We start from the raw sequence: 22,363 nt of genomic DNA on the forward strand, positions 1-22,363 counted from the left end.
CTCCAGATGTTTTGGGACTACAACTCCCATCATCCCTAGCTAACAGTACCAGTGGTCAGAGATGATGGGAATTGTAGTCTCAAAACATCTGGAGGTTTGCCTATGCCTGGTTTAAACGGTAGTTTATTTAAACAAGCCAGAATCAAAGCATCGTTTATTATTCTGGCTTGTTTCAACAAACCATCGTTCAGATTAACTCAGTTCAGATGAAACAAGAAGCAAGCCTGATGTTGATTGATCTCTTAAAACAAAATATGTTTAGTGTTGTTTCCAAATCATGCCTATTAGCATATATGCAAATTTGGATGTGAAGGTTAATGTGTTAACTCTGATTTTATGCATATTGTAGAATTTAGTACACATAAAAATGTGCATCCCAAGGATATTGTAACACTTATGTTGTTAAAGGCTTTTAAACATCTGAACTGCATAGCAGATCAAATTTATGCAAGTTGCTGATCAGCATTATAAAAAGCAGAAAGCAACAGCATAGACAGTGGATCTTTTTATTTATTTAAAAAACCCCATTGAATACAAACACATTAAATTACACTATTTCCCCTCTTTGTTAGTCTTGGTGCCTTTTGCTTCTGTTTCCCTTTCATTGTTTCCTGTTCTTTCTCCCCACCCCATCCCAGTAGCTTCTCTGGATGTGATTCGTATTTTTATTCTGTGTGTAATTTTGGCATTGGACAACCTTCTGTATTTTGTTATTGGACTAAACAATATTTCAATAGTATTCTTCTTCAGTAGGTTTTGGAAATTGCTGGATTGTAATGTCAACAACCTAGTACTTCTTTCAAAAACATGGTCTAATTTTGTTTTGCTGAGCAGTTTCCTCTGCAGCTGAATGATGTTGACCATCATAACACTCTTCCTACCCTCTCTGGCACCCCCTCCATCAATACAATGCAAATATATTGTAGCTGTCTCTCCTTACCTCCGAAGGAAAACACTGTTCCTTGATGTAGCCAAAGCAGAAGTCTTGTTAGATCAAAATGGAACTTAAAAATGGGCCTTGTTATATCAAAATGGGACTAACAGGAAGCGTCAGGATTGTAATAGGTGTGAAAAGGAAAATATTGAGTGGACCAGTGAAAGCGGAGATATTTAATACTTTCATCCTACACCATTCCTAATTAACCCCTCCCACAAGCTGCTCTTAGAATTAAGTAGAAAAAAACAAAGCATGATGGGTACACCCTTTTTCCCCACTGCAGGTTGTTTTGCTGCCTGGAGGGGTAATTAAAGGTAAAGGTAAAGGGACCCCTGACCATTAAGGCCAGTCGCAGAAGACTCTGGGGTTGCGGCGCTCATCTTGCTTTACTGGCCGAGGGAGTTTGCGTTTGTCTGCAGGCAGCTTCCAGGTCATGTGGCCAGCGTGACTATGCTGCTTCTGGCGAACCAGAGCAGCGCACGGAAACACCGTTTACCTTCCCGCCGGAGCGGTACCTGTTTATTTACTTGCACTTTGACGTGCTTTTGAACTGCTAGGTTGGCAGGAGCAGGGACCAAGCAACGGGAGCTCACCCCATTGTGGGGATTCAAACTGCCAACCTTCTGATTGGCAAGCCCTAGGCTCTGTGGTTTAGACCACAGCGCCACCCACATCCCATGGAGGGGTAATTAATTTGGGGAAAACTGAAAAGGATTAGGGTCAAGGTGTCTCCTTTAGGACCGCTGAAGGAAAAGTGTTTCCCATTCATAACATAAATAGATAAGAAGGTTGGAAAGGCTAAACTATATTTTTATTTTGGAAATGAAATGTGAGTCCTCTGCTTCATATGGATTAAGGGATATAGTGTTATATGGATTGACTAATTAAGAGTGAATGTCTTCTTGATAGTAGGTAAAGAATAATGAGGACAAAAACATTATTTACATTTACTTACAACATGCAAACAAGAAAGGATATTTTGTTAATTGTTGAGTTCTTATATTTGTATTTGAAAATGTTCCTTAAAAACATCAACAACAAACCAAAAGCACACAATGAATTTAGAAACAAACAAAGAAACCAACAAACAAAAACTAGAGCTCCTGTGGCCATATTAAAGTGAGGAGGTAAATAAATCCATTGGGAGATCTGAGTTCACATAACATACATTATGGCCTTCTAAATTGGTTTCTTGAATTCCAAAGTAAGTGCAAACTCAGGATTTAATAGGGTTTTCTTTTGTTTTTCATAATTCTTTGAGAACCACAGGGTATGCTGGTTCTGCTGTGGAATTAATGAGCTGCACTTCCTGATTGTTACTAGCAATAAAGAATTTTTTTGGGATAATATCTTAAGAGGTTGGGCTGTCACCTGATTTAAGAAACCTTGATTAGTAATATGTGTTAGTTTTTACTGAAAACAAAAACCCAAATAATCAACACATTCAACCTGTTTTTCTCATTTGCATACTTATATTTTTACTTTGCTGTATGATCATTATGTGGCAACTCATATAAAAACTTAAATTATGATGGTGTAGACCAGCCTTTCTCAACCTTGTGTCCCCAGATGTTTTTGGCCTGCAACTCCCATGATCCCTAGCTCACGGGACCAGTGGTCAGGGATGATGGGAGTTGTAGGCCAAAAACATCTAGGGACACAAGGTTGAGAAAGGCTGACAGTACCTAGCAAATAGATGGCGTGAGACAACAAAAATGATTTTTATAATTGCACATACTATACATCAAACTCTAGTTTAGCTTTGTGTGACAAACCTTGTTAAGCTACTTCATTATAGTTGGAATGGTTGGGAGTTTCCATTTGGCAGCAATCAATATGCCATTAGTAACACATTACCAGCTACTCCAGTTCTTAATCTGTAGTATTATTTATACATCTTAACCTGATTACTTCTTAATGCAGTTCGAGTTCACATCCAGAAATGCTTATCCAGAGTTTCTTAATCTGTAAACATTTCCATCATTTGTGTTTTTAAAAAATCCAATTTTCTCCCATCCTTCTTTTTTAGCAGTTTGAGTAATCCAAACAGTGAATCTATTGTATACAGTGGTACCTCGGGTTACATACGCTTCAGGTTACATACGCTTCAGGTTACAGACTGCACTAACCCAGAAATAGTGCTTCAGGTTAAGAACTTTGCTTCAGGATGAGAACAGAAATTGTGCTCTGGCGGTGCGGCGGCAGCAGGAGGCCCCATTAGCTAAAGTGGTGCTTCAGGTTAAGAACAGTTTCAGGTTAAGAACGGACCTCCGGAATGAATTAAGTACTTAACCCAAGGTACCACTGTATTGTCTAGTGTTAAATACCACTGGGTTAATAGTAGTAGCAGTAATAGCACTATTCCATTTACCATGGTTTTTTGTTATGCTTATACTGGCAGAAATAGCCAGAATGGATGTGAAAATAAATTGCCATTGATTATTGGTTAGATGTTTCCCCTGGTGTCCTTTTGCCATGTATATGTACTGAATATGTATACTACTATGATTTTTCCCCCTGATTTGCAAGTAGCTAAGAATAGATGACCATACGAAGTAGAATTTGCCTTTAAAAATGTACCTAGCAAAGCTATGTGCAAATTAATGTTTCCTTTGAATCAAGAGTCTCCGTTGTAAATTTGCAAACCATACATTTAATATAACATGTACAGCTTTGCAGCATCTAGTCCTGCCCACTATAAATAGTGGCTGTTCTAATTTCTAGAGAATATGTTCTCTAATCATGCACAGTTCAGTTATTATGGAAGGTTACTGTTCTTGCACTACATTCTTTTTAAGCAATTGCTTAACTACTGTACATTTTCAACCTTTAAAAAAGGGATAAAGCTAACACAACTCTATAGTTTATATCTGCAACTTTTCACTTTCATTAACGTTTAATTTAAAAGCTACTCCTAGAAACATTTTGTTTCCCTGGATGTTAGGCCCTGGAAATATTGTAAATGTCTGTTTTTACTGGCATAGATCAAAAAGTATCTAGCACAAGTGAAAAGGCATATCCATTTGTACAAGAGAGGCCAAAACCTTTGCTGACTCTCCCACCCTTCTGCAGCCTCCACACCTCTCTAATGATTCCCCAGCATTCAAGACTGACTCTTTGATGAGCACCGTGGGAAGAAGGAGAAAGGAAAATCCCATTCCATCAGTCATGTTTTTCTCACGGGTCCAGGGATCCAAAATACTTAACAGGAGATAGCAATGCTGAAACATGCTGTTCTATATATGCAATTTTAACAATAAGCTCTTATTGCTGTGGCATTTACTTGGAGCCTCTGTTTTGGGTGTTCTGCACTGACGCTCTTGGTATCTTCATGTTGAAAAATCCTAATGTGTTCAGCAGCCCTGTATTGGAGAATGCAGTGTGCTTTCAGGCTCATCCTATGTATAAAACTCAGGCTCAAAGATTTAATAGGTAAACGAGCAACAAACGTACACAGGTTCATTAACTCACAACTGTGTTATTTTAATCTTTGCATTTCTCACTAATTTTACTTTTGTATCCCTACAGGTTTACAAAGTTTTGGTCTCAGTTGGCAATAATGAATGGTTCGTCTTCAGGCGATACGCTGAGTTTGATAAACTGTATAATACAGTAAGTAAAGGGAGTCGTGCTAAAATTGAATCAAGGAATGACCCTCTGCCAATACAACTGTGTCTGGAAGGTATCTATACTCCAAAGTTAAACTACCTGTGTGTTTTGTGTATTTCAGCTAAGGAAACAATTTCCCACTATGAACTTGAAGATTCCTGCTAAAAGAATATTTGGAGACAATTTTGATCCAGGTAAGTCACATAAGTTCTTTTCTTCTTTTATTGCTCTTTTTAAAAACAATGTCTGCAGAGGCTATTTTTAAAGCCTACTAAATGGTTGGAGTTAGATACCATAAGGCCAAAAGTCAGTGGACTTTTTTGGTTGCTTTTTGCCTTTATGGGAAATCCTTGCCTATTAACTACAACTTGTCAGTAATTTTCACACGGTGTAACTGATGTGCATTGATTGGTGAATGTGTGTTCTCTGTCTTTCAAAATCCACAGAGTATTAATTCAGAGTAGCTGATTGCCAGAGTGCAGTGTCTGATTTTCTTTCCTTGAAAACATTTGTCTGTACAGTAGAGGAAAATATTAAGCTGATTTACCTTGCAATCAACGTCATACATCTGCTTGTAGACCTGAAAATACACTTGCAAGAAAAGGGATGGGTAAATAATGGGAGGACCACAGGGGTTTAAAAATCCCCAAGCTACAAGTACAACATTGCACATGTGACATTTGGATTTTATGTAGAAATGTATGATGCAGGCGATGGTGAATGTATGGCATTATGGGTTGCATTTCCTGAACGTCCACATACAAATGGTATGTAAGTGAGATAACAAGCACAATCTCGACAGGTCTTTTAGATGTGACCCCTCCGCCCCCCCTTTTGAAACTCCCCTGAGAATTAAAAGCAGCTTTTCACTCAGCACAGGGTCGGGCTAGAGTTCTGGGGCTTGGGGGAGAACGGAACGAGGTATTTTTGGCATGCAGGATTAGTTGCATCATTGTATGGCTTGTGGATGAAGTTGTTATGTTTTTCCTGGCATGTCTATATTCTAAAGTACTGCTGCAAAGTAAAAAATACTATTTGTATTTATAATGCCAATAAACTCTAACACAGTGTCTGTTTAAAGTTATTTTTAATAGTAATACAGTATGACTTGGTATTAGAGTTCTTAGCTTTTGAGCCATCTGATCTGCTGGTACCACATACTTGTAGCGCATAGTGTTTGTTTATGACCCTCCTCTTGGGGCACATTTTATGTTGATTCTGTGTGGACTAACATGTGGCACAAACCCTTACCAAGCAAAGGGCTGGTTTGACCTTTTAGTCTCTCTGCACAAATCTGTGATTAGATCCCTTGAAAATCTTGGTTCAGTGCTGATTTCATTCTATTTATAGCTTAAGACTTTTGAAACAGGTTGAAATCAAGACTTTGTTAATCAGTGGAATTCTGCCAACGCAAGCGCATTAAGGATCCGGGGGGGGGGGTTGTTGTTTTTATTTAAAAAACCATGATAGTGCTTAATGCAGCAGGTTTCATGCACATCACTACCATTCCTTTGTTATATTGTACGTGGTATATTCTGGTCCATTGTGGAATGTATAATGCTAATAAAATACAAGGGATGTGAATTACTTTCCATTTTAGCAATTCTGTAAACAACCAGACCAATTTATGCTTACTTAAACGCAAATAAAGTTTCTGTTATATCTTCTCAAACTCAGCTGTCAACCTTGATTCATTCAACATGTCCTTTCTACTGCATATATTATATCCATACAAGTTGCACCAGATTTCTTTCTTTGTTAAAGATTGGATGATAGGATAATAAATGGGTAATGAAGCAAGTATCTACAGGGTAGGGAGAGGTGTGCTGTGGGAGGTGGAGCAGGCCAAGTAAGGGGCACACAGCACAGGCACTTAGTGATTGTGCCAAGTACGAGACCCTCCTCCAACTGGGGAATTGCGGTTGTCGTATAAGTCAGCCTTTGAGACTGCTGCTGCTGAATGCCAGGTCAACTCTGAATAAGACTTCCCTCATCCATGATCTGATTGTGGATGAGCAGGCCAATCTGGTCTGTATCACTAAGACTTGGGTGGGTGAACAGGGTACAGTTGGCATCACCCAGCTGTGCCCATCCAGTGCAGTATCTGGGTAGACTTGAGAGTTGGGGAGTTGCTGTGGTCCCTAGAAATTCTCTCTCTCTCTCTCTCCAGGCCCTCTGTCCAGTTGTGGGGTGGGGGCAGGATCTAGAGTGTGTGTTCCCAGCATTGGACCATCAGGACAGATTAGAGAATCCGCTGGTTCACCTCCTGCCACACTGCCCAGCAGTGTCCTTGCCTTTGCTGAAAGAGCTGGTCTTGAGGATTCCAGGACTGCTGGTTTTGGGGGACTTCAACATCCATGCAGAGGCAATCGGCAGCGCAGGACTTCATGGCTGCCATGACGACCATGGGGCTGTCCCAACATGTCATTGGCCCAAGCCTTCTCTCCTCCATTTTAATTGTCTGAAACATTTGTGGAACTAAAACTGTTGTTTGAAATAATTGGTGCGTATTCACATGTATTTGTGTATCTCTTATTTTTTTTGTAAGAGCTCTTATTTGTCTGAAAACCAGAAGCTTCTTGCAATCTGGTCTAGTCAGTTTCACCAACCCATTGACCCTTAGAGGATATAGTCAGGGTAACAGGAGCATGTGGGCCTTCGTCTTTACATTATGGAACTGATTAACACTGAAATAATCTGAAAAAGTGTAAAGTTCAATTTTTAAAAAAAGTAAATCTAATGTATGGTCCTTCCTAATTTTCTTTCAGATTTCATTAAGCAGAGAAGAGCAGGGTTGAATGAATTCATTCAGAATTTAGTACGACAGCCAGAACTTTGCAATCAGTAAGTTAACACACACATATATTTTCCTAGAAATAAGGGTATGTTATCAACCGCATAAGGAAGCTATTTACAAATTGCTTCTAAGTGCTCCACTATAAGCAGATTTTTAAAAACAAATTGCACCTGTGACTGCCAGATGCTGCACATGCAAAAAGGAAAGGCTAATCACCACGAGGTCTTCCTTGAGAGTATTTCAGGGGCATCTGGCTGACCGTGATTAGACAGAATGCTCAACTAGATGGACTGGTTTGCTCCAGGAAGGAAGGTCTAATGTTCATCAGTCATTGACTTCCCTAAATAAGACTTATTATGAGATTTTTAAAATCCTACCTTTCCATTCCAAAGGAAAGTTCTCAAAGCTGTTAATTTCATAAAAATACAATTATAATTAAATATTGTGCATGCCTTTGATGATCATCATTCAAGCCTCAATAATACTTTGAAGTTACACTTTCTCTAAATAGAAGAAGCAGGTTTCTAGACTGTGCAGTTTCACTAGTTGGCAAAACATGTTAGTACCTTAAAGAATCTGAAAAGAAGCCTGGACATACTGTTTTTCTTAGCCACATGTCACTATGCAGAGTTAGATGTTCCTGAAGTGCTTCAATAAGATTAATGAGGGTACAAAATTTGAGCTTCTCTGACTGGTCCATCTTCAGAGACTGATTCCAGAACTTTCTGAGGAATTTGCCTGTTGATGCCAGCCTTCCTGTCACCAGCCTGGTGGCTTAATGAAATTGACAAATGTGGCCTGGCTCATGATGCAATTGAATTTAGACATTACCTTATCAGACAGTGGTCTTGAGTGTGTTCCTGGTTTTAATCCAGAGCTCTATTATATGAGGCTGCTGGAGAGATGGGAAGAAAACTTGGGTGAAGTTTAAAGCTCCATTTTAATTCTGTGCTAAGGTGGTAAAAAAGCCCAAATGTTGTCAGTTGAGCTCTTAAACATTTTATCAGATAAAATCTCTTGCATCCACCCACACAAATTTCGTTATTGGTGAAGTCTGAGAGCAGTATCTGAATTATCTGCTGGTCCACTCCTGATAGATATTTTAAACTCTTGTTGTCCAAGGATGTGGACAACATGCTTTAAAGATTTGAAACACCCACTCTTGTTCCGTGATTTGTAATCCTCCCTGGGCCATTTAGACTTGATGCACTCTTGAATTGGCTATTGCACAGTGCTCTACACTGAGCTGCCTTTTGGAGACTGTTCGGAAGCCTCAGCTACTGCAGCATGCTGAGCTTCTCTTGAGAAACATGGGTTACATGGAGCATGTTGTTCCAGTTCTGGCTCAGCCATGTGGGTTTCTTTTAGTTTCCAGGTCCAACTGAAGGTGCTGACAGCGGCCTTTAAAACCTTCAACGTCAGAGGCCTGTTTCTCCAGGAGTGCCTCTTTCCAAATGTACCTCCTCATGTTCCCTGATTAAAGGGGGAGGCATTGTAATTATACCTATCCACAAGGGGTATAAGAATTGTACCAGGCATAGGCAAACTCGGCCCGCCATATGTTTTGGGACTACAACTCCCATCATCCCTGACTACTGATCCTGTTAGCTAGGGATGATGGGAGTTGTAGTCCCAAAACCTCTGGAGGGCCGAGTTTGCCTATGCCTGATTTGTATGAATACAGAGCAGTACCTATTCCATGGTAGGACATATGCCAGCTGAGGCAAGTTTGGCAACTTCCTGGGTGACTTCCCTGTAGCTTGTTATCATGAAGGTTTTTTTTTAAGAAGGCTTTTAGCAGAGTTCATTGACTGTGGCACTAGCTTTTGCTGCTGGAGTTTCTGTTTCTTTGCATTTGGTTGTGTGCAATTTTCTCTGTGCTAGTTTAAGTTTAGTTTTAATTAAATTAGCAAATTAGAAACAGAAAATGACAGTAATGCTGAAGGTGTTAGAAAGGAAATGGCTTATTCCAGGTGGCGTTTACAAGTTATCCAATTAGTATACACTCTAGAAGTGGAAGTGGAAATTTGGTTCTAATTAACGAACTCTGAAATTATAACAGGGAAATTGAATAAAAACAGGGAATAATGCAGTTAGATTCACTCCCTGATTTGATTCAGTTTCCGTTTTACGTAGTCATTATAGTTTCTGCTCCTATTTTATTTCTGCTCATGTGCAGATAAAATAGAAATTTGGTAATGTTTCTTTCTGAAAGTAGTGAAATAGAGAAGCTTCCTCTGCTCACATTGAAAAAGTATAAATGTACTATTATTTATAATGGATGGATTTAACCTCCACCCCTTTTTTTAGCCCAGATGTCCAAGCATTTCTTCAGATGAACAATCCAAAGCACCATTATGATCCATCTGAAGATGAAGATGAAAGGAACAGTCAAAAGGTAATTAAAACTTCTGGGTTCCTTCCTAGAAAGTGTGGATTCTTGTTGTACAGTGCAATGGAAAGTAAAGCACTGCTTGTATCTCCTCATCTGTAATTAGAATTGTAAGTCCACATGATATTTCATAAACATTAATTCCACTATTTGAATCTTGGACTACTTTCTATTCTTCTGCCTATTTTATTGCCCATGCATCCTGTGTTCCAGTAAAGTTTATGACTATTATATTTATAATATTGGTTTGGATCCTTTGGTCTTCCAACAGCCAAGTCACAAGCACATCCAGGATGTTCAAATAGCAAACATAGCAACAGCAGATGCTGCTTGCTTATCATCAGAACTGCTTCTGAGATTATCCTAGTTCTAAGGAAATACTCAAGGCCAACTCCCTCACTGTAAAGCCTTGTATGCATATTTTGTTCATCTATTATGCCATGCCTGGTGTACAAAGTGCTGTCTGATCTTATAGAATCATTAGTCATACTTAGTTAGGGTAGATCTATTGAGATTGATGGGTCTGCTCTTGAGAATGTAGGAATAAATGTTCTTTCTATCAAATAAAAATAATTAAAACCTTGATATGACTCTTATTATTCTTTTGTGTCCTCTTTCTTTCAACAGCTAAACTCTACCTCACAGAATATCAACCTGGGGCCATCTGGAAATCCTCAGTAGGTTTTTAGTTAAATATAAACCAAATGTTAGACTGAGTTTGTTAACCATGAAAAAATTCAAGCAGCTCCATGCATATATTTGCCCTTTTGAGCAGCTTTAGAAGAAGTTCCTCCTCCCCAAATCAGTACCAAGAGAATATTTATTGTGAGCTTAGTGCAAACTAAAGGGGGAATGACAAAGTTCTGGGAATCTGGTGAAACAAATGTTGAGCAAAAACAAGCAAGCAAAACCAAATGTGGAGGACAGTGATGAATAAAGCAGGAAATGCTATGTGGATTGGTTGTTGCTCAGAGAGGCTGCAAAGGAGTAGATGCCTGATGGCTAAATGGGAATTGTGGATGAGAGTACAGATAATATAGAAGGGATGGTCACTTGGAAGAGAAATAATGATGGTTGGAATGTGCGCCATATCTGTCATTGGACTGCTAAATAAAACCATGGCTACTGTCTTACCATCTTGACTACTTTAAGTAACCCTCTTTTTCCTCAATCCCTTCCAGCGCTAAACCAACAGACTTTGACTTCCTGAGAGTTATTGGGAAGGGCAGCTTTGGCAAGGTAGGCCTAATTTTAATTGTTCTACGTATTCTTCTGTCATACTTTTGCACCTGAGCCGCTTTTGTGGAGAAGTCTACTTTTGCTGAAGGCATGTAAAGGTAAAGGTACCCCTGCCTGTACGGGCCAGTCGTGTCCAACTCTAGGGTTGTGCGCCCATCTCGCTTAAGAGGCCGGGGGCCAGCGCTGTCCGGAGACACTTCCGGGTCACATGGCCAGCGTGACGAAGCTGTTCTGGCGAGCCAGCACCAGCGCAGCACACGGAAACGCCATTTACCTTCCCGCTATAAAGCGGTCCCTATTTATCTACTTGCACTTAGGGGTGCTTTTGAACTGCTAGATGGGCAGGAGCTGGGACCGAAAGACGGGAGCTCACCCCGCCGCGGGGATTCAAACCGCCGACCATATGATCGGCAAGTCCTAGGCACTGAGGTTTTACCCACAGCGCCACCCGCGTCCCTGCTGATGGCATGAGGTGAGGGATTATGCACATGTATTGCATACAGGGATTATATGTTACATCTCCAGTGGAAAAAGGAATAGCTGGCAGGTGATGAGAGAAACTTCTGTGTTAGGTCCTGGGCAGCTGCTGCCAGAAAGAGTAATAATAATAATAATAATAATAATAATAATAATTTATTATTTGTACCCTGCCCATCTGGCTGGGCTTCCCCAGCCACTCTGGGTGGCTTCCAAAAAAATATATTAGAATACTCTAATACATCAAACATTAAAAGTTTCCCTAAACAGGGCTGCCTTCAGATGTCTTCTAAAAGTCTGGTAGTTATTGTTCTCTTTGACATCTGGTGGGATCTGGTGGGAGGGCGTTCCACAGGGAGGGCACCACTACTGAGAACGCCCTCTGCCTGGTTCCCTGTAACTTGGCTTCTCGCAGTGAGGGAACCGCCAGAAGGCCCTCGGCGCTGGACCTCAGTGTCTGGGTAGAACGATGGGGGTGGAGACGCTCCTTCAGGTATACAGGACCGAGGCCATTTAGGGCTTTAAAGGTCAGCACCAATACTTTGAATTGTGCTCGGAAACGTACTGGGAGCCAATGTGGGTCTTTTAAGACCAATGTTATGTGGTCTCGGTGGCCGCTCCCAGTCACCAATCTAGCTGCCGCGTTCTGGATTAGTTGTAGTTTCCGGGTCACCTTCAAAGGTAGCCCCACGTAGAGCGCATTGCAGTAGTCCAAGCGGGAGATAACCAGAGCATGCACCACTCTGGCGAGGCAGTCCACAGGCAGATAGGGTCTCAGCCTGCGTTCCAGATGGAGCTGGTAAACAGCTGCCCTGGACACAGATTTGACCTGTGCCTCCATGGACAGCTGCAAGTCCAAAATGACTTCCAGGCTTCGCACCTGGTCCTTCAGGGGCACAGTTACCCCATTCAGGACCAGGGAATCCTCCACACCTGCCCGCCTCCTGTCCCCCAAGAACAGTACTTCTGTCTTGTCAGGATTCAACCTCAATCTGTTAGCCGCCATCCAACCCCCAACCACCTCCAGGCACTCACACAGGACCTTCACCGCCTTCACTGGTTCTGATTTGAAAGAGAGGTAGAGCTGGGTATCATCCGCATACTGATGAACACCCAGCCCAAACCCCCTGATGATCTCTCCCAGCGGCTGCATATAGATGTTGAAAAGCATGGGGGAGAGGACGGAACCCAGAGGCACTCCACAAGTGAGAGCCCAGGGGTCTGAACACTCATCCCCCACCACCACTTTCTGAACATGGCCCAGGAGGAAGGAGCGGAACCACTGTATGACAGTGCCCCCAGCTCCCTCAAGACGGTCCAGAAGGATGTTATGGTCGATGATATCAAACGCCGCTGAGAGATCCAGCAGAACTAGGAAACAGCTCTCACCTTTGGTTTTTTAAGAAGCGGTTTAATAACCGCCTCTTTCAGCGGGTCTGGGAAGGCTACCTCACGGAGGGAAGCATTCACCACCCCACGAAGCCCATCGCCCAGTCCTTCCCGGCTAGCTTTTATAAGCCAGGATGGGCAAGGATCAAGGAGACAAGCGGTTGGTTTCACTCGTCCAAGCAGCCTGTCCACATCCTCAGGGGTAACAGATTGGAATTGATCCCACATCACTTGATTAGACAGGACTCTAGCACTCTCCCGCCCCGGCCCTGCTCCCACGGTGGAGTCTACCTCTTCTCGAATCTGAGCGACTTTATCTGCAAAAAACTTTGCAAAATCATTGCAGGAGATCATGTGGCCCGTACTGGGCCCTGATGGAGCAGGTGGTTCCGCTAAATTGCGAACCACCTGAAAAAGTCTCCTGCTGCTGTTTTTCGCAGATGCAATAGAGGCGGTGAAGAAAGTCTTCTTCGCCGTTGCTATCGCCACTTGGTAGGCTCGACATTGAGCTCTAACCTGTGTCCGGTCAGATTCAGAATGGGTTATCCGCCACCGGTGCTCTAGCCATCTCAACGATTGTTTCATTGCCCTCCGTGGAAAACCACAGGGCTGTCCGGGCTCCATGCAATCGGAGAGGGCGCTTCGGAGCCAAACAGTCAATAGCCCTGGTTAACTCCACATTCCAGCGGGCCACCAGGGAATCAGCTGAAAGGCCATCAACATGGGATAAAGCATCCCCTACCACTCTCTGGAAACCATTTGGATCCATTAAGTGGCGGGGGCGGACCATCTGAATCGGTCCCACCTCCCTGCAGAGGGGAAGGGTCACGGAGAATGGTCACGGAGAAGTCCAGTAGCAATAGTGGTCTATTGAGAGCTAGTGTGGTGTAGTGGTTAAGAGCGGTAGTCACGTAATCTGGTGAACCGGGTTCGTGTCTCTGCTCCTCCACATGCAGCTGCTGGGTGACATTGGGCTAGTCACACTTCTCTGAAGTCTCTCAGCCCCACTCACCTCACAGAGTGTTTGTTGTGGGGGAGGAAGGTAAAGGAGAATGTTAGCCGCTTTGAGACTCCTTAGGGTAGTGATAAAGCGGGATATCAAATCCAAACTCCTCCACTCCTCCTACATTTTAGAATGAATTGATTTTAGAATGTATTTCAATTAATTGATTGTGATTTTATGTAAACTGTGTTATTTTTACTGTTGTTAGCCGCTCTGAGCCCTGCTTCGACTGGGGAGGGCGGGATATAAATAAATTTTATTATTATTATTATTATTATTATTATTATTATTATTATTATTACATGGACAGATAGTCTTGATAAAGGCTGCACCCTCTGTGTATTTGTGAAAAGCTAAGAAGTTGAAATTTAGTGGTGTTGCTTTACTTTTAACACTTTAGTGCAAGAACAGACTTTCACACTATATGCAAATTCTTCTTCAGGTTCTTCTTGCAAAACGAAAACTGGATGGGAAGTTCTATGCCGTTAAAGTGCTGCAGAAAAAGATTATTCTCAACAGGAAAGAGGTGAAAGGAAATAGATATTTTATTTTTCCCTCCCAGTTACCAAATTGTTCCTATTTACTTATTGACCTTTCACTTCCTTGCAGCAAAAACATATTATGGCTGAACGTAATGTGCTGTTGAAAAATGTGAAGCATCCATTTTTAGTTGGATTGCAATATTCATTCCAAACTACAGAGAAGCTTTACTTTGTTCTGGATTTTGTTAATGGAGGGGAGGTAGGTATATTTTTGGGTCTTTGTATTGTGGCAATGAGGTGCCCATTGAAATCGACAGAACCACTAGTTTAGACTCACTTAGAAGCTGCAATAATGAACCGGGTCAACTTAATTCAAGATGGTTATATTATTTCGGTTATATTATTTCATCACTTAGATTCTGTAGCAAGTCTGCTGGAAATATGGTGTTGATTCTCAGCATATGGAACAACCAGTTTACGCCATCACAGTAGCAGTTTATATTAGCCCCACATCTAAACATAAATCTACCTCATTTACCAGCTGTGGCCCAAGTATGCTGGGTCTACAGATGTGACAAAATAAGGAAATGATTAAAGGAAGGAAGTGAAGGATGTGAATGATTATGCACATAGAGAATCTATTTTCACTGTTTTTATAGTTGTTCATGGGGAAATCAACAGTTCTGCTAATCTATCATTAAGAATGACACCATCTATTTTGTTTTTAATGCTGCATTCTTTTAACTTGCACTCTGCATATTTGCAGCTCTTCTTTCATCTGCAAAAAGAACGTTCCTTTCCTGAACACAGAGCCAGGTTTTATGCTGCTGAAATAGCCAGTGCATTGGGTTACCTACACTCCATAAACATTGTATACAGGTAATAATTTAAAATAATTACAGGTAATAATTTACAACATTTAGTTGTAGTCTAAATGACCACAAAGCTGAATGCCAGCATTTTGTATTATTGTATGTGCATTTGTTTCTCATGCTCACAAAGCATGGTTTCCACAGAGGCTTGATTTCTTTTTAAAAGCTTATGTAAGAGAGTGGGTATTATTTGCTAAACGTGCTACTTACAATCCTATTCTGAACTATCTGTTTCTTTTTTTGTGTGTGACCAGGGATTTGAAGCCAGAGAATATCCTTCTAGATTCACTGGTAGGCATTAAATATATTTTCCTGTTGCCCCAGGTTTTATTTTTAATATGATCACTAACAACCTGCATTATTTTACAGTAAAATGTTTGTTTTCAATGCAGGGGCATGTTGTTTTAACAGATTTTGGGCTTTGTAAAGAAGGAATCGCTACTTCAGAAACTACAGCAACATTTTGTGGTACACCAGAGGTATGTAAATTTCTTTGCATGATTTAAGAAAATATTTTACAGTGGATTTTGCAAAACCTTGCTGTGCTGGGGAGGAAGTGTTTGAATCAGTGGGTCTGTACCAATGTAAGAGACAAGCTACATGCTACTCTGCGCTGGTGCTCTTCTTGCTGAAAAGCGAACTCATAGGCTTTGTCTCAAGGGCAAAATCATTTCAGCTGCTACGTTTTTTAGTGGGGAAAATGTTAGTGCATATATGGGCCTTGTAGTGACAGACGTGTAAACAATATTTTAAGTATACTTTGTAAGAAAATGAACACAGGCTAAACATTGGAGGGGAATGCTATTTTATTATTTATTTAATGCGTTGGTACCCCACTCTTCAGCCAAAAAGGCTTTCGGATCATTTTTTTAAAAAGGAGGGTCCCTTCCCTCAGGCCAGGCAGAGACTGGGGACAGCCAGGTACACATATCCTGTGCCTCTGAAGGCTAAGCTGGCCGGATGGTCCAGCCAGGCACTGGCTGCTTTTTTGTTTGTGTTTATAACTTTATTCTAACAAGACTCCCATTCTGGGCCTCAGACAATCTCTGCAAAGACCTGACTATAAGGATTCTTTAACAGTGGACCAAGCTTTCTAGAGAGCTTACAGAATCTTTTCGTTAGAACAGAACAGCAAAGGCAATGAGTGCACAGAAATGTGTTTCAGTGCTGTTATTAGTGATTTCTAATATTATGAGATTATAATCAAGACATTTTTGAGCTGCCTTCATCAGAGTAACAATACTCTCTCACGCAATATTTCATTTGGCAAGAGGAGCTGTCTCTCTGAATAACTAGGCAAACTTCTTTTCCTCTATAGTACCTGGCCCCAGAGGTGATCAGAAAGCAACCCTATGACAACACAGTAGACTGGTGGTGCCTTGGTGCTGTTTTGTATGAAATGCTATATGGTCTGGTAAGTATTTTCATGTTTTTCACGCATCATATTTAAAGCAGTCCTTCCAGATGTCTCTGCAAAGCGGTTGTTGTGGGGAAACAGAGGAGAATCTTTCTCTTCCTGTCCTATTGTGGGGTTCCACTGTTGGAAATGGGATGTTGGATCAGAGGCACTGTTCCTATCATTCACAATATTAAGAACACATCTTACATTCCATATTCATATTTATGAACAGGTTGCTTGGTTTTGTTGGGCTTGACTGCCTAATAAAATTTGATAAATATTTAGCAGATCTTGTTGCATTGTCTAGTGCTGCTTTTGGTTTTATGTTGTTAATTTCCTGACTTTCTACTGGAAACAGATTATGTCACCCCAGCACAGATGGAACAGACAACTGAAGTGGCAATGATGCTATTCATTGCTAAACAGAATGGAATTAGCTAGAAAAGGCTGCCAGTGTCAATGTCCAGGACATAAGCAACATGTTCTCATTTGCTCTTGTATTTCTCCTCGATACTAGGCTAAAATGTATCTATTAAAGGCTTGTAATACTTATGCCGAAGAGTATGTTTTTTCTGCATTTAGAAGAATGCTGGGGAGGGTTACTCTTCCTCTTCTCTCTTTATTATAAAACGCTTTACTGACCTCACAAAAGGCCACACAATTGCTTGCACTATAAGCAATTTTTGTATATAGTTGCTATTTATATTGTTCTGGTGTATAACAGTTTTCAGCAAAATTCTTACTTTCAGCTTATTTCATTTAAATTACCACATATCTGCCCCAGCTATTAAGAAGGACTGATAGTACTTCATAAGCCACTTTATGAGTATCCAAGAGACAAGAACTCCAAAGTGGTGGTCAAAAAAGCCCCTTTCTTGCCTTTATATGACATGAACTTGCTACACAGATTAAACAGGTGTTCTTGACTATTCTGCCTTGTGATCTCTGAAGTGAACTCTGTCCAATCTAGCATGAGTGAACATTCCAAATTATTCATTTATCTACATTTCTCGAATAAGCCTAGTGATTTTTAGTTTAGCATCCTAATTGTGTGTTTTCCTTGCCCTCTCCAGCCGCCCTTTTACTGCCGTGATGTTGCTGAGATGTATGAAAATATTCTCCACAAACCCCTACATTTAAGGCCAGGCATCAGTCTTACGGCTTGGTCTATTCTGGAAGAACTTTTGGAGAAGGAGAGACAAAACAGACTTGGAGCTAGAGAAGATTTTGTACGTAATGTATCTGAATAAACCAATCAATCAATCAATAGGCAATGTCAAGCTTAGAGCTATAACATCAATTTAGTATTCTAAATATTGACTTTCCTTTGAAAATTATCAGTTGCCAAGGCAATCCTAAAAGGTGTGGAAATTTATTGATAGGAACCATTTAAATAATCTGAGCCTGGCTACTGCAGTTGCTTTAAGTAAACAAAATGCATTTTCCAATTAGGACTATTTCTTTAGCTTGGCTGGCTCAGCACAAACTGAAAACATATGTAACACCCAAGTAGTTATGCTCCTGTAGGATATTTGCCTTGTGAAATATATTACTCTAGCATTTTACTAAGGTTTATTTTGTTGGCAGAAAAAGACTGCTTTCTTTTTTAAAAAAAATTATTGAATTTTATAACAATTAATGATACAAATCTCATTCATCATGTTATTTACAATTATTCTCCCTCCCCTCCTCTGGACTTACCTCAACCCCCCCCCCACTGAGTTATTTAGTTTTATTTATCGTATCCTGCTTTTCCTACACAAAAATAAAATCCCTTATCATTTCTCTAAAATACCTGTTACTCAAATGAAGTTGTGAAAGTTTATTCAAATCCTGCCAGTGAATCCAGTCCGTTCTGTTGTTTCTGCAAATAAACTGTGAATGGTTCCCAGACTCTTTTGAAGTCCCTTTTGTCCTCTCGTAGTTTGTCTGTTAGCTTAGCCAATTCTGCATAGTTCATCAGTTTTTCTTGCCATTGTTCCTTTGATGGTATTTCTTCCATCTTCCAATATTGTGCAATCAAGATTCTTGCCGCTGTTGTAGCATACATATATAATGTCCATTTTTCTTTTGGTAGCTCTTGATTTGAGATACCTAACAAAAAGGCTTCAGGGTGTTTGACAAAATTTATTTTAAACATTTTTTTTCAATTCATTGTATATCATTTCCCAATATTTTTAATGCATTTGCATTCCCACCACATATGATAAAATGTTCCTTCCTTTTTCTTACATCTCCAACGTCTGTTATTTTCTTTCCTAAACATCTTTGCCATTTTCACTGGTGTGATATACCTTCTATACATCATTTTCATGTAATTATCTCTTAATAGTATGCAATCTGTGAATTTTATATCAACTTTCCATAATTTTCCCTAACTTCAAATTGGATGTTGTGTCCCACATCCTGAGCCCGTTTAATGATAACTGATTTAACCTCTTCATCTTTGGTTTCCCACTCTAATAAAATACTATATCCTTTTTTAAACAATTTAACGTTCTCTTCCACTATTTCTTTTTGAAATCTGGAGATTGTATAACTAAACCCCTTTTTATTATCTTCCTTAAAAATTTCATTTAATTGCCTATGGTGTAATCAACTTTGTAAATAGTCTTTCAGCTCATCATACTCTTTTAGTTTGAGTTTACCTTCTTCTTCTGTTAACAGCCACCATGGTGTTTTCTGCTCTAACAGATCTTTGTAATTTCCCACACTCTTATTAATGACTTTATTATACAGTTTGAAAAGCCTTTTCCCTTTCCCATACCATAAATATGAGTGCCAGCCAAATCTATAATTGTGTCCTTCTAGTTCTAACTCTTCTTTTTCCAATTTTATCCAATCCCGTATCCAAAGAAGACATGCAAGACATGCTGCTTCAAAATACAATTTCGCATATGGGGGAGAAAAGCCTCCTCTATTTCTTAAGTCTGTTAGTATCTTATGTTTTATCCTTGGTCTTTTCCCATTCCAGATAAATTTTGAAATATCTTTTTGAAGAATATATTATTATTTATCATCGGGATCATCTGAAATAGAAATAGTATCTTTGGCGAAGCACTCATCTTTATTGCTGCAATTTTCCCTAACAGGAAAAGATTCATCCTTCCCCAGATTTCTAGATTTCTTTTAATTTCATTCCATATTTTCTCATAATTATCTTTATATATATTTATGTTTCTCGTTGTTAACCATATTCCTAGGTACTTAACTTTTTTATGAATTTCAGTTCTTAACTCTTGGGATAGTTCTTTCTTCTCTTCTTCTTTTTGATTTTTAAGAAGTAGCTTAGTTTTCTTCTTGTTAAGTTTAAATCCTGCTACTTGATAAACTATATTTTTTCTATTACCTTTGGGAGAGATATCTTTGGTTCTTCTACAGTAATTACTAAAACATCTGCAAAAGCTTTTAATTTGTATTCATATTTACCTTTCCTAATACCTACTATTTCTTTATCCTAATATTCCTTGCTAAAACTTCCAGGACCATAATAAATAAAATTGGTGATAACGGGCATCCTAATCTTGTTCCTTTCTGAATCTCACATTGTTTTGTTATCACTTGATTTACAATTAGTTTTGCTCTTTGTTCTGAGTAAATAGCTTGGACTCCTCTCAGATATTTTCTCCAAATTCCTTCTCTTCTAGGACTTTTTTCATAAAGTCCCAAGAGATATTATCAAAGGCTTTCTGTGCGTCTATAAACATTAGGGCCGCTTGTTTTTCATTTCTAACTTCCAGGTATTCTATTATATTCAAAATATTTCTTATATTATCTTTCATTTGTTTACCTGGTAGAAACCCTGCTTGGTCTCTATGAATATATTCCTCTAAAGCCTTTTTTAATCTGTTTGCTAAGATGTACACAAACAGTTTGTAATCATTGTTTAATAGAGAAATAGGTCTATAATTTTTAACTGACTCTTATTTTGAAATTAGTGTTATATATGCTTCTTTCCATGTCTCTGGAAACTTCCCTATTTTTAGAATTTAATTCATCAGAGCTTTTAGAGGGTTCACAAGCTGTTCACTCAGTTTCTTGTAATACTTAGCTGATAGCCTACCCGGTCCAGGCAATTTCCCAACTTTTGCTTGACTTACTGCACTTAAGACTTCTTGCCCTGTTATTTCTTCATTTAATACTGCTAACTTACCTGTTTTTGTTTTTGGTAAATTACTCTTTTTAAGATATTCCTTTATCTTTGGTATCTTTTTATATAAATCAGCAAAGTACTTGACAAAGGCAAAAGACTGCTTTCTGATCAGTATAAGACAAGTGTATATGTATCATACAATTGTATCTTGTATTTCAGCTTGAAATTCAGAGGCATCCCTTCTTTGAATCTCTCAGCTGGACTGACCTCGAACAAAAAAAGATCCCACCACCGTTTAATCCTAATGTGGTAGGTACAATAGTTCATACTTCAGTAAACTGGAATATAAGAACTCATTCAAGAAGTACCGTATTTTTCCCTCTATAACACGCAGATTTTTTCTCCTAAAAAGGAAGGGGAAATGTCTGTGCGTGTTATTGAGCGAATGTGTGGTCCCTGGAGCCAAATGGCAAAAAAAATCAGGCAAAAATCAAATCGCGCGTCTCGGAGAAGGGAAACCTGAAAAGAGGAAAAACAAAAAGAGGAAGTGGCTGCTTTCCTGCATTCTGCCTCAGGGTCTTACTGCCCACCCTCCTCTGTTTCCTTGCTGTGTTTGCTCAAACGGAACAAAGAGCAGGGAAAGCCCCTCCCCTCCAGGCAAGCAGAGTGTCGTCTCTGTGCTCCGGTGCTGCTGAAAACATGCAGGAGGGAGAGAGAGAGAGAGAGAGAGAGAGAGCTGGCTGGCTTGGGTGGGTAGGTGAGGGAAAACTTTTGCCTTCCTTTCCTCCCTCCCGTTATACCCCTCTCCTGCATTCTTAGCCAGCTGCTTCTCTGCACACCCCTCTCGTGCTCCTTGTCCATTCTGTATTTTTCCTTCCTTCCCCACTTAAAATGTGGTTAAAAAGCATGGATCCACATGGATCCTCAGGATCTTTGCATTGGGTCACCCCAAATTCACCATCAGATCACATAGCATGTCCATGGCTACAGCCTGCCCCCCAAAAATCACACACGCACTGTTGCCTGGGGCTGCAATGGTGCAAAAATGTGGTTAAAAAGCATGGATCCACATGGATCCTCAGGATCTTTGCATTGGGTCACCCCAAATTCACCATCAGATCACATAGCATGTCCATGGCTACAGCCTGCCCCCCCCAAATCACGCACCCACTGTTGCCTGGGGCTGCAATGGTGCAAAAACGTGGTTACAAAACATGGATCCTCAGGATCTTTGCATTGGGTCACCCCAAATTCACCATCAGAGCACATAGCATGTCCATGGCTACAGCCTGCCCCCCCCCCAAATCACACACCCACTGTTGCCTGGGGCTGCAATGGTGCAAAAACGTGGTTACAAAGCATGGATCCACAGGGATTCTCAGGATTTTTGCATTGGGTCACCCCAAATTCACCATCAGATCACATGTCTGTGGCCACAGCATGAAGCACAAAAATGATACATCCACTGTTTCATTCAGAATGTTTTTTCCCTTGTTTTCCTCCTCTAAAAACGATGTGCGTGTTATGGTCAGGTGCGTGTTATCGAGCGAAAAATACGGTAATTACGGTTAGCTATAAAAAACAGCAGCAATAATTGTACTCAAATTCAAATGCTTAGTTGGAAGGAAGGCATGAAAAAAAATCTATCAGGGTATCAAATAACTTCAAAAAGGA

At 40.2% G+C, this 22,363-nt stretch overlaps 1 protein-coding gene across 9 annotated transcripts in view; it reads left to right on the top strand.

The window, feature by feature from the left end:
• The window catches only part of LOC310766754 (serine/threonine-protein kinase Sgk3), a 56,694-nt gene that overhangs the window by 32,877 nt on the left and 1,454 nt on the right, over positions 1–22,363 (top strand). For 8 of the 9 annotated variants that reach the window (XM_083623367.1, XM_083623363.1, XM_083623368.1 and 5 more), the window contains 14 exons: positions 4,466–4,549; positions 4,668–4,740; positions 7,315–7,390; positions 9,654–9,741; positions 10,363–10,412; positions 10,917–10,974; positions 14,286–14,369; positions 14,453–14,584; positions 15,092–15,204; positions 15,452–15,488; positions 15,590–15,676; positions 16,516–16,611; positions 17,670–17,825; positions 20,909–20,998. In XM_083623367.1, coding sequence (XP_083479493.1) covers positions 4,466–4,549; positions 4,668–4,740; positions 7,315–7,390; positions 9,654–9,741; positions 10,363–10,412; positions 10,917–10,974; positions 14,286–14,369; positions 14,453–14,584; positions 15,092–15,204; positions 15,452–15,488; positions 15,590–15,676; positions 16,516–16,611; positions 17,670–17,825; positions 20,909–20,998 — 1,224 coding nt within the window. The remainder of the gene's footprint in view (positions 1–4,465; positions 4,550–4,667; positions 4,741–7,314; positions 7,391–9,653; positions 9,742–10,362; positions 10,413–10,916; positions 10,975–14,285; positions 14,370–14,452; positions 14,585–15,091; positions 15,205–15,451; positions 15,489–15,589; positions 15,677–16,515; positions 16,612–17,669; positions 17,826–20,908; positions 20,999–22,363) is intronic. The other variant, XM_083623369.1, reaches the window with a different exon arrangement.

This window comes from Podarcis filfolensis, assembly GCF_964270895.1.
Source record: "Podarcis filfolensis genome assembly, chromosome: 7".
In the NCBI taxonomy this organism is placed as follows: domain Eukaryota; kingdom Metazoa; phylum Chordata; class Lepidosauria; order Squamata; family Lacertidae; genus Podarcis; species Podarcis filfolensis.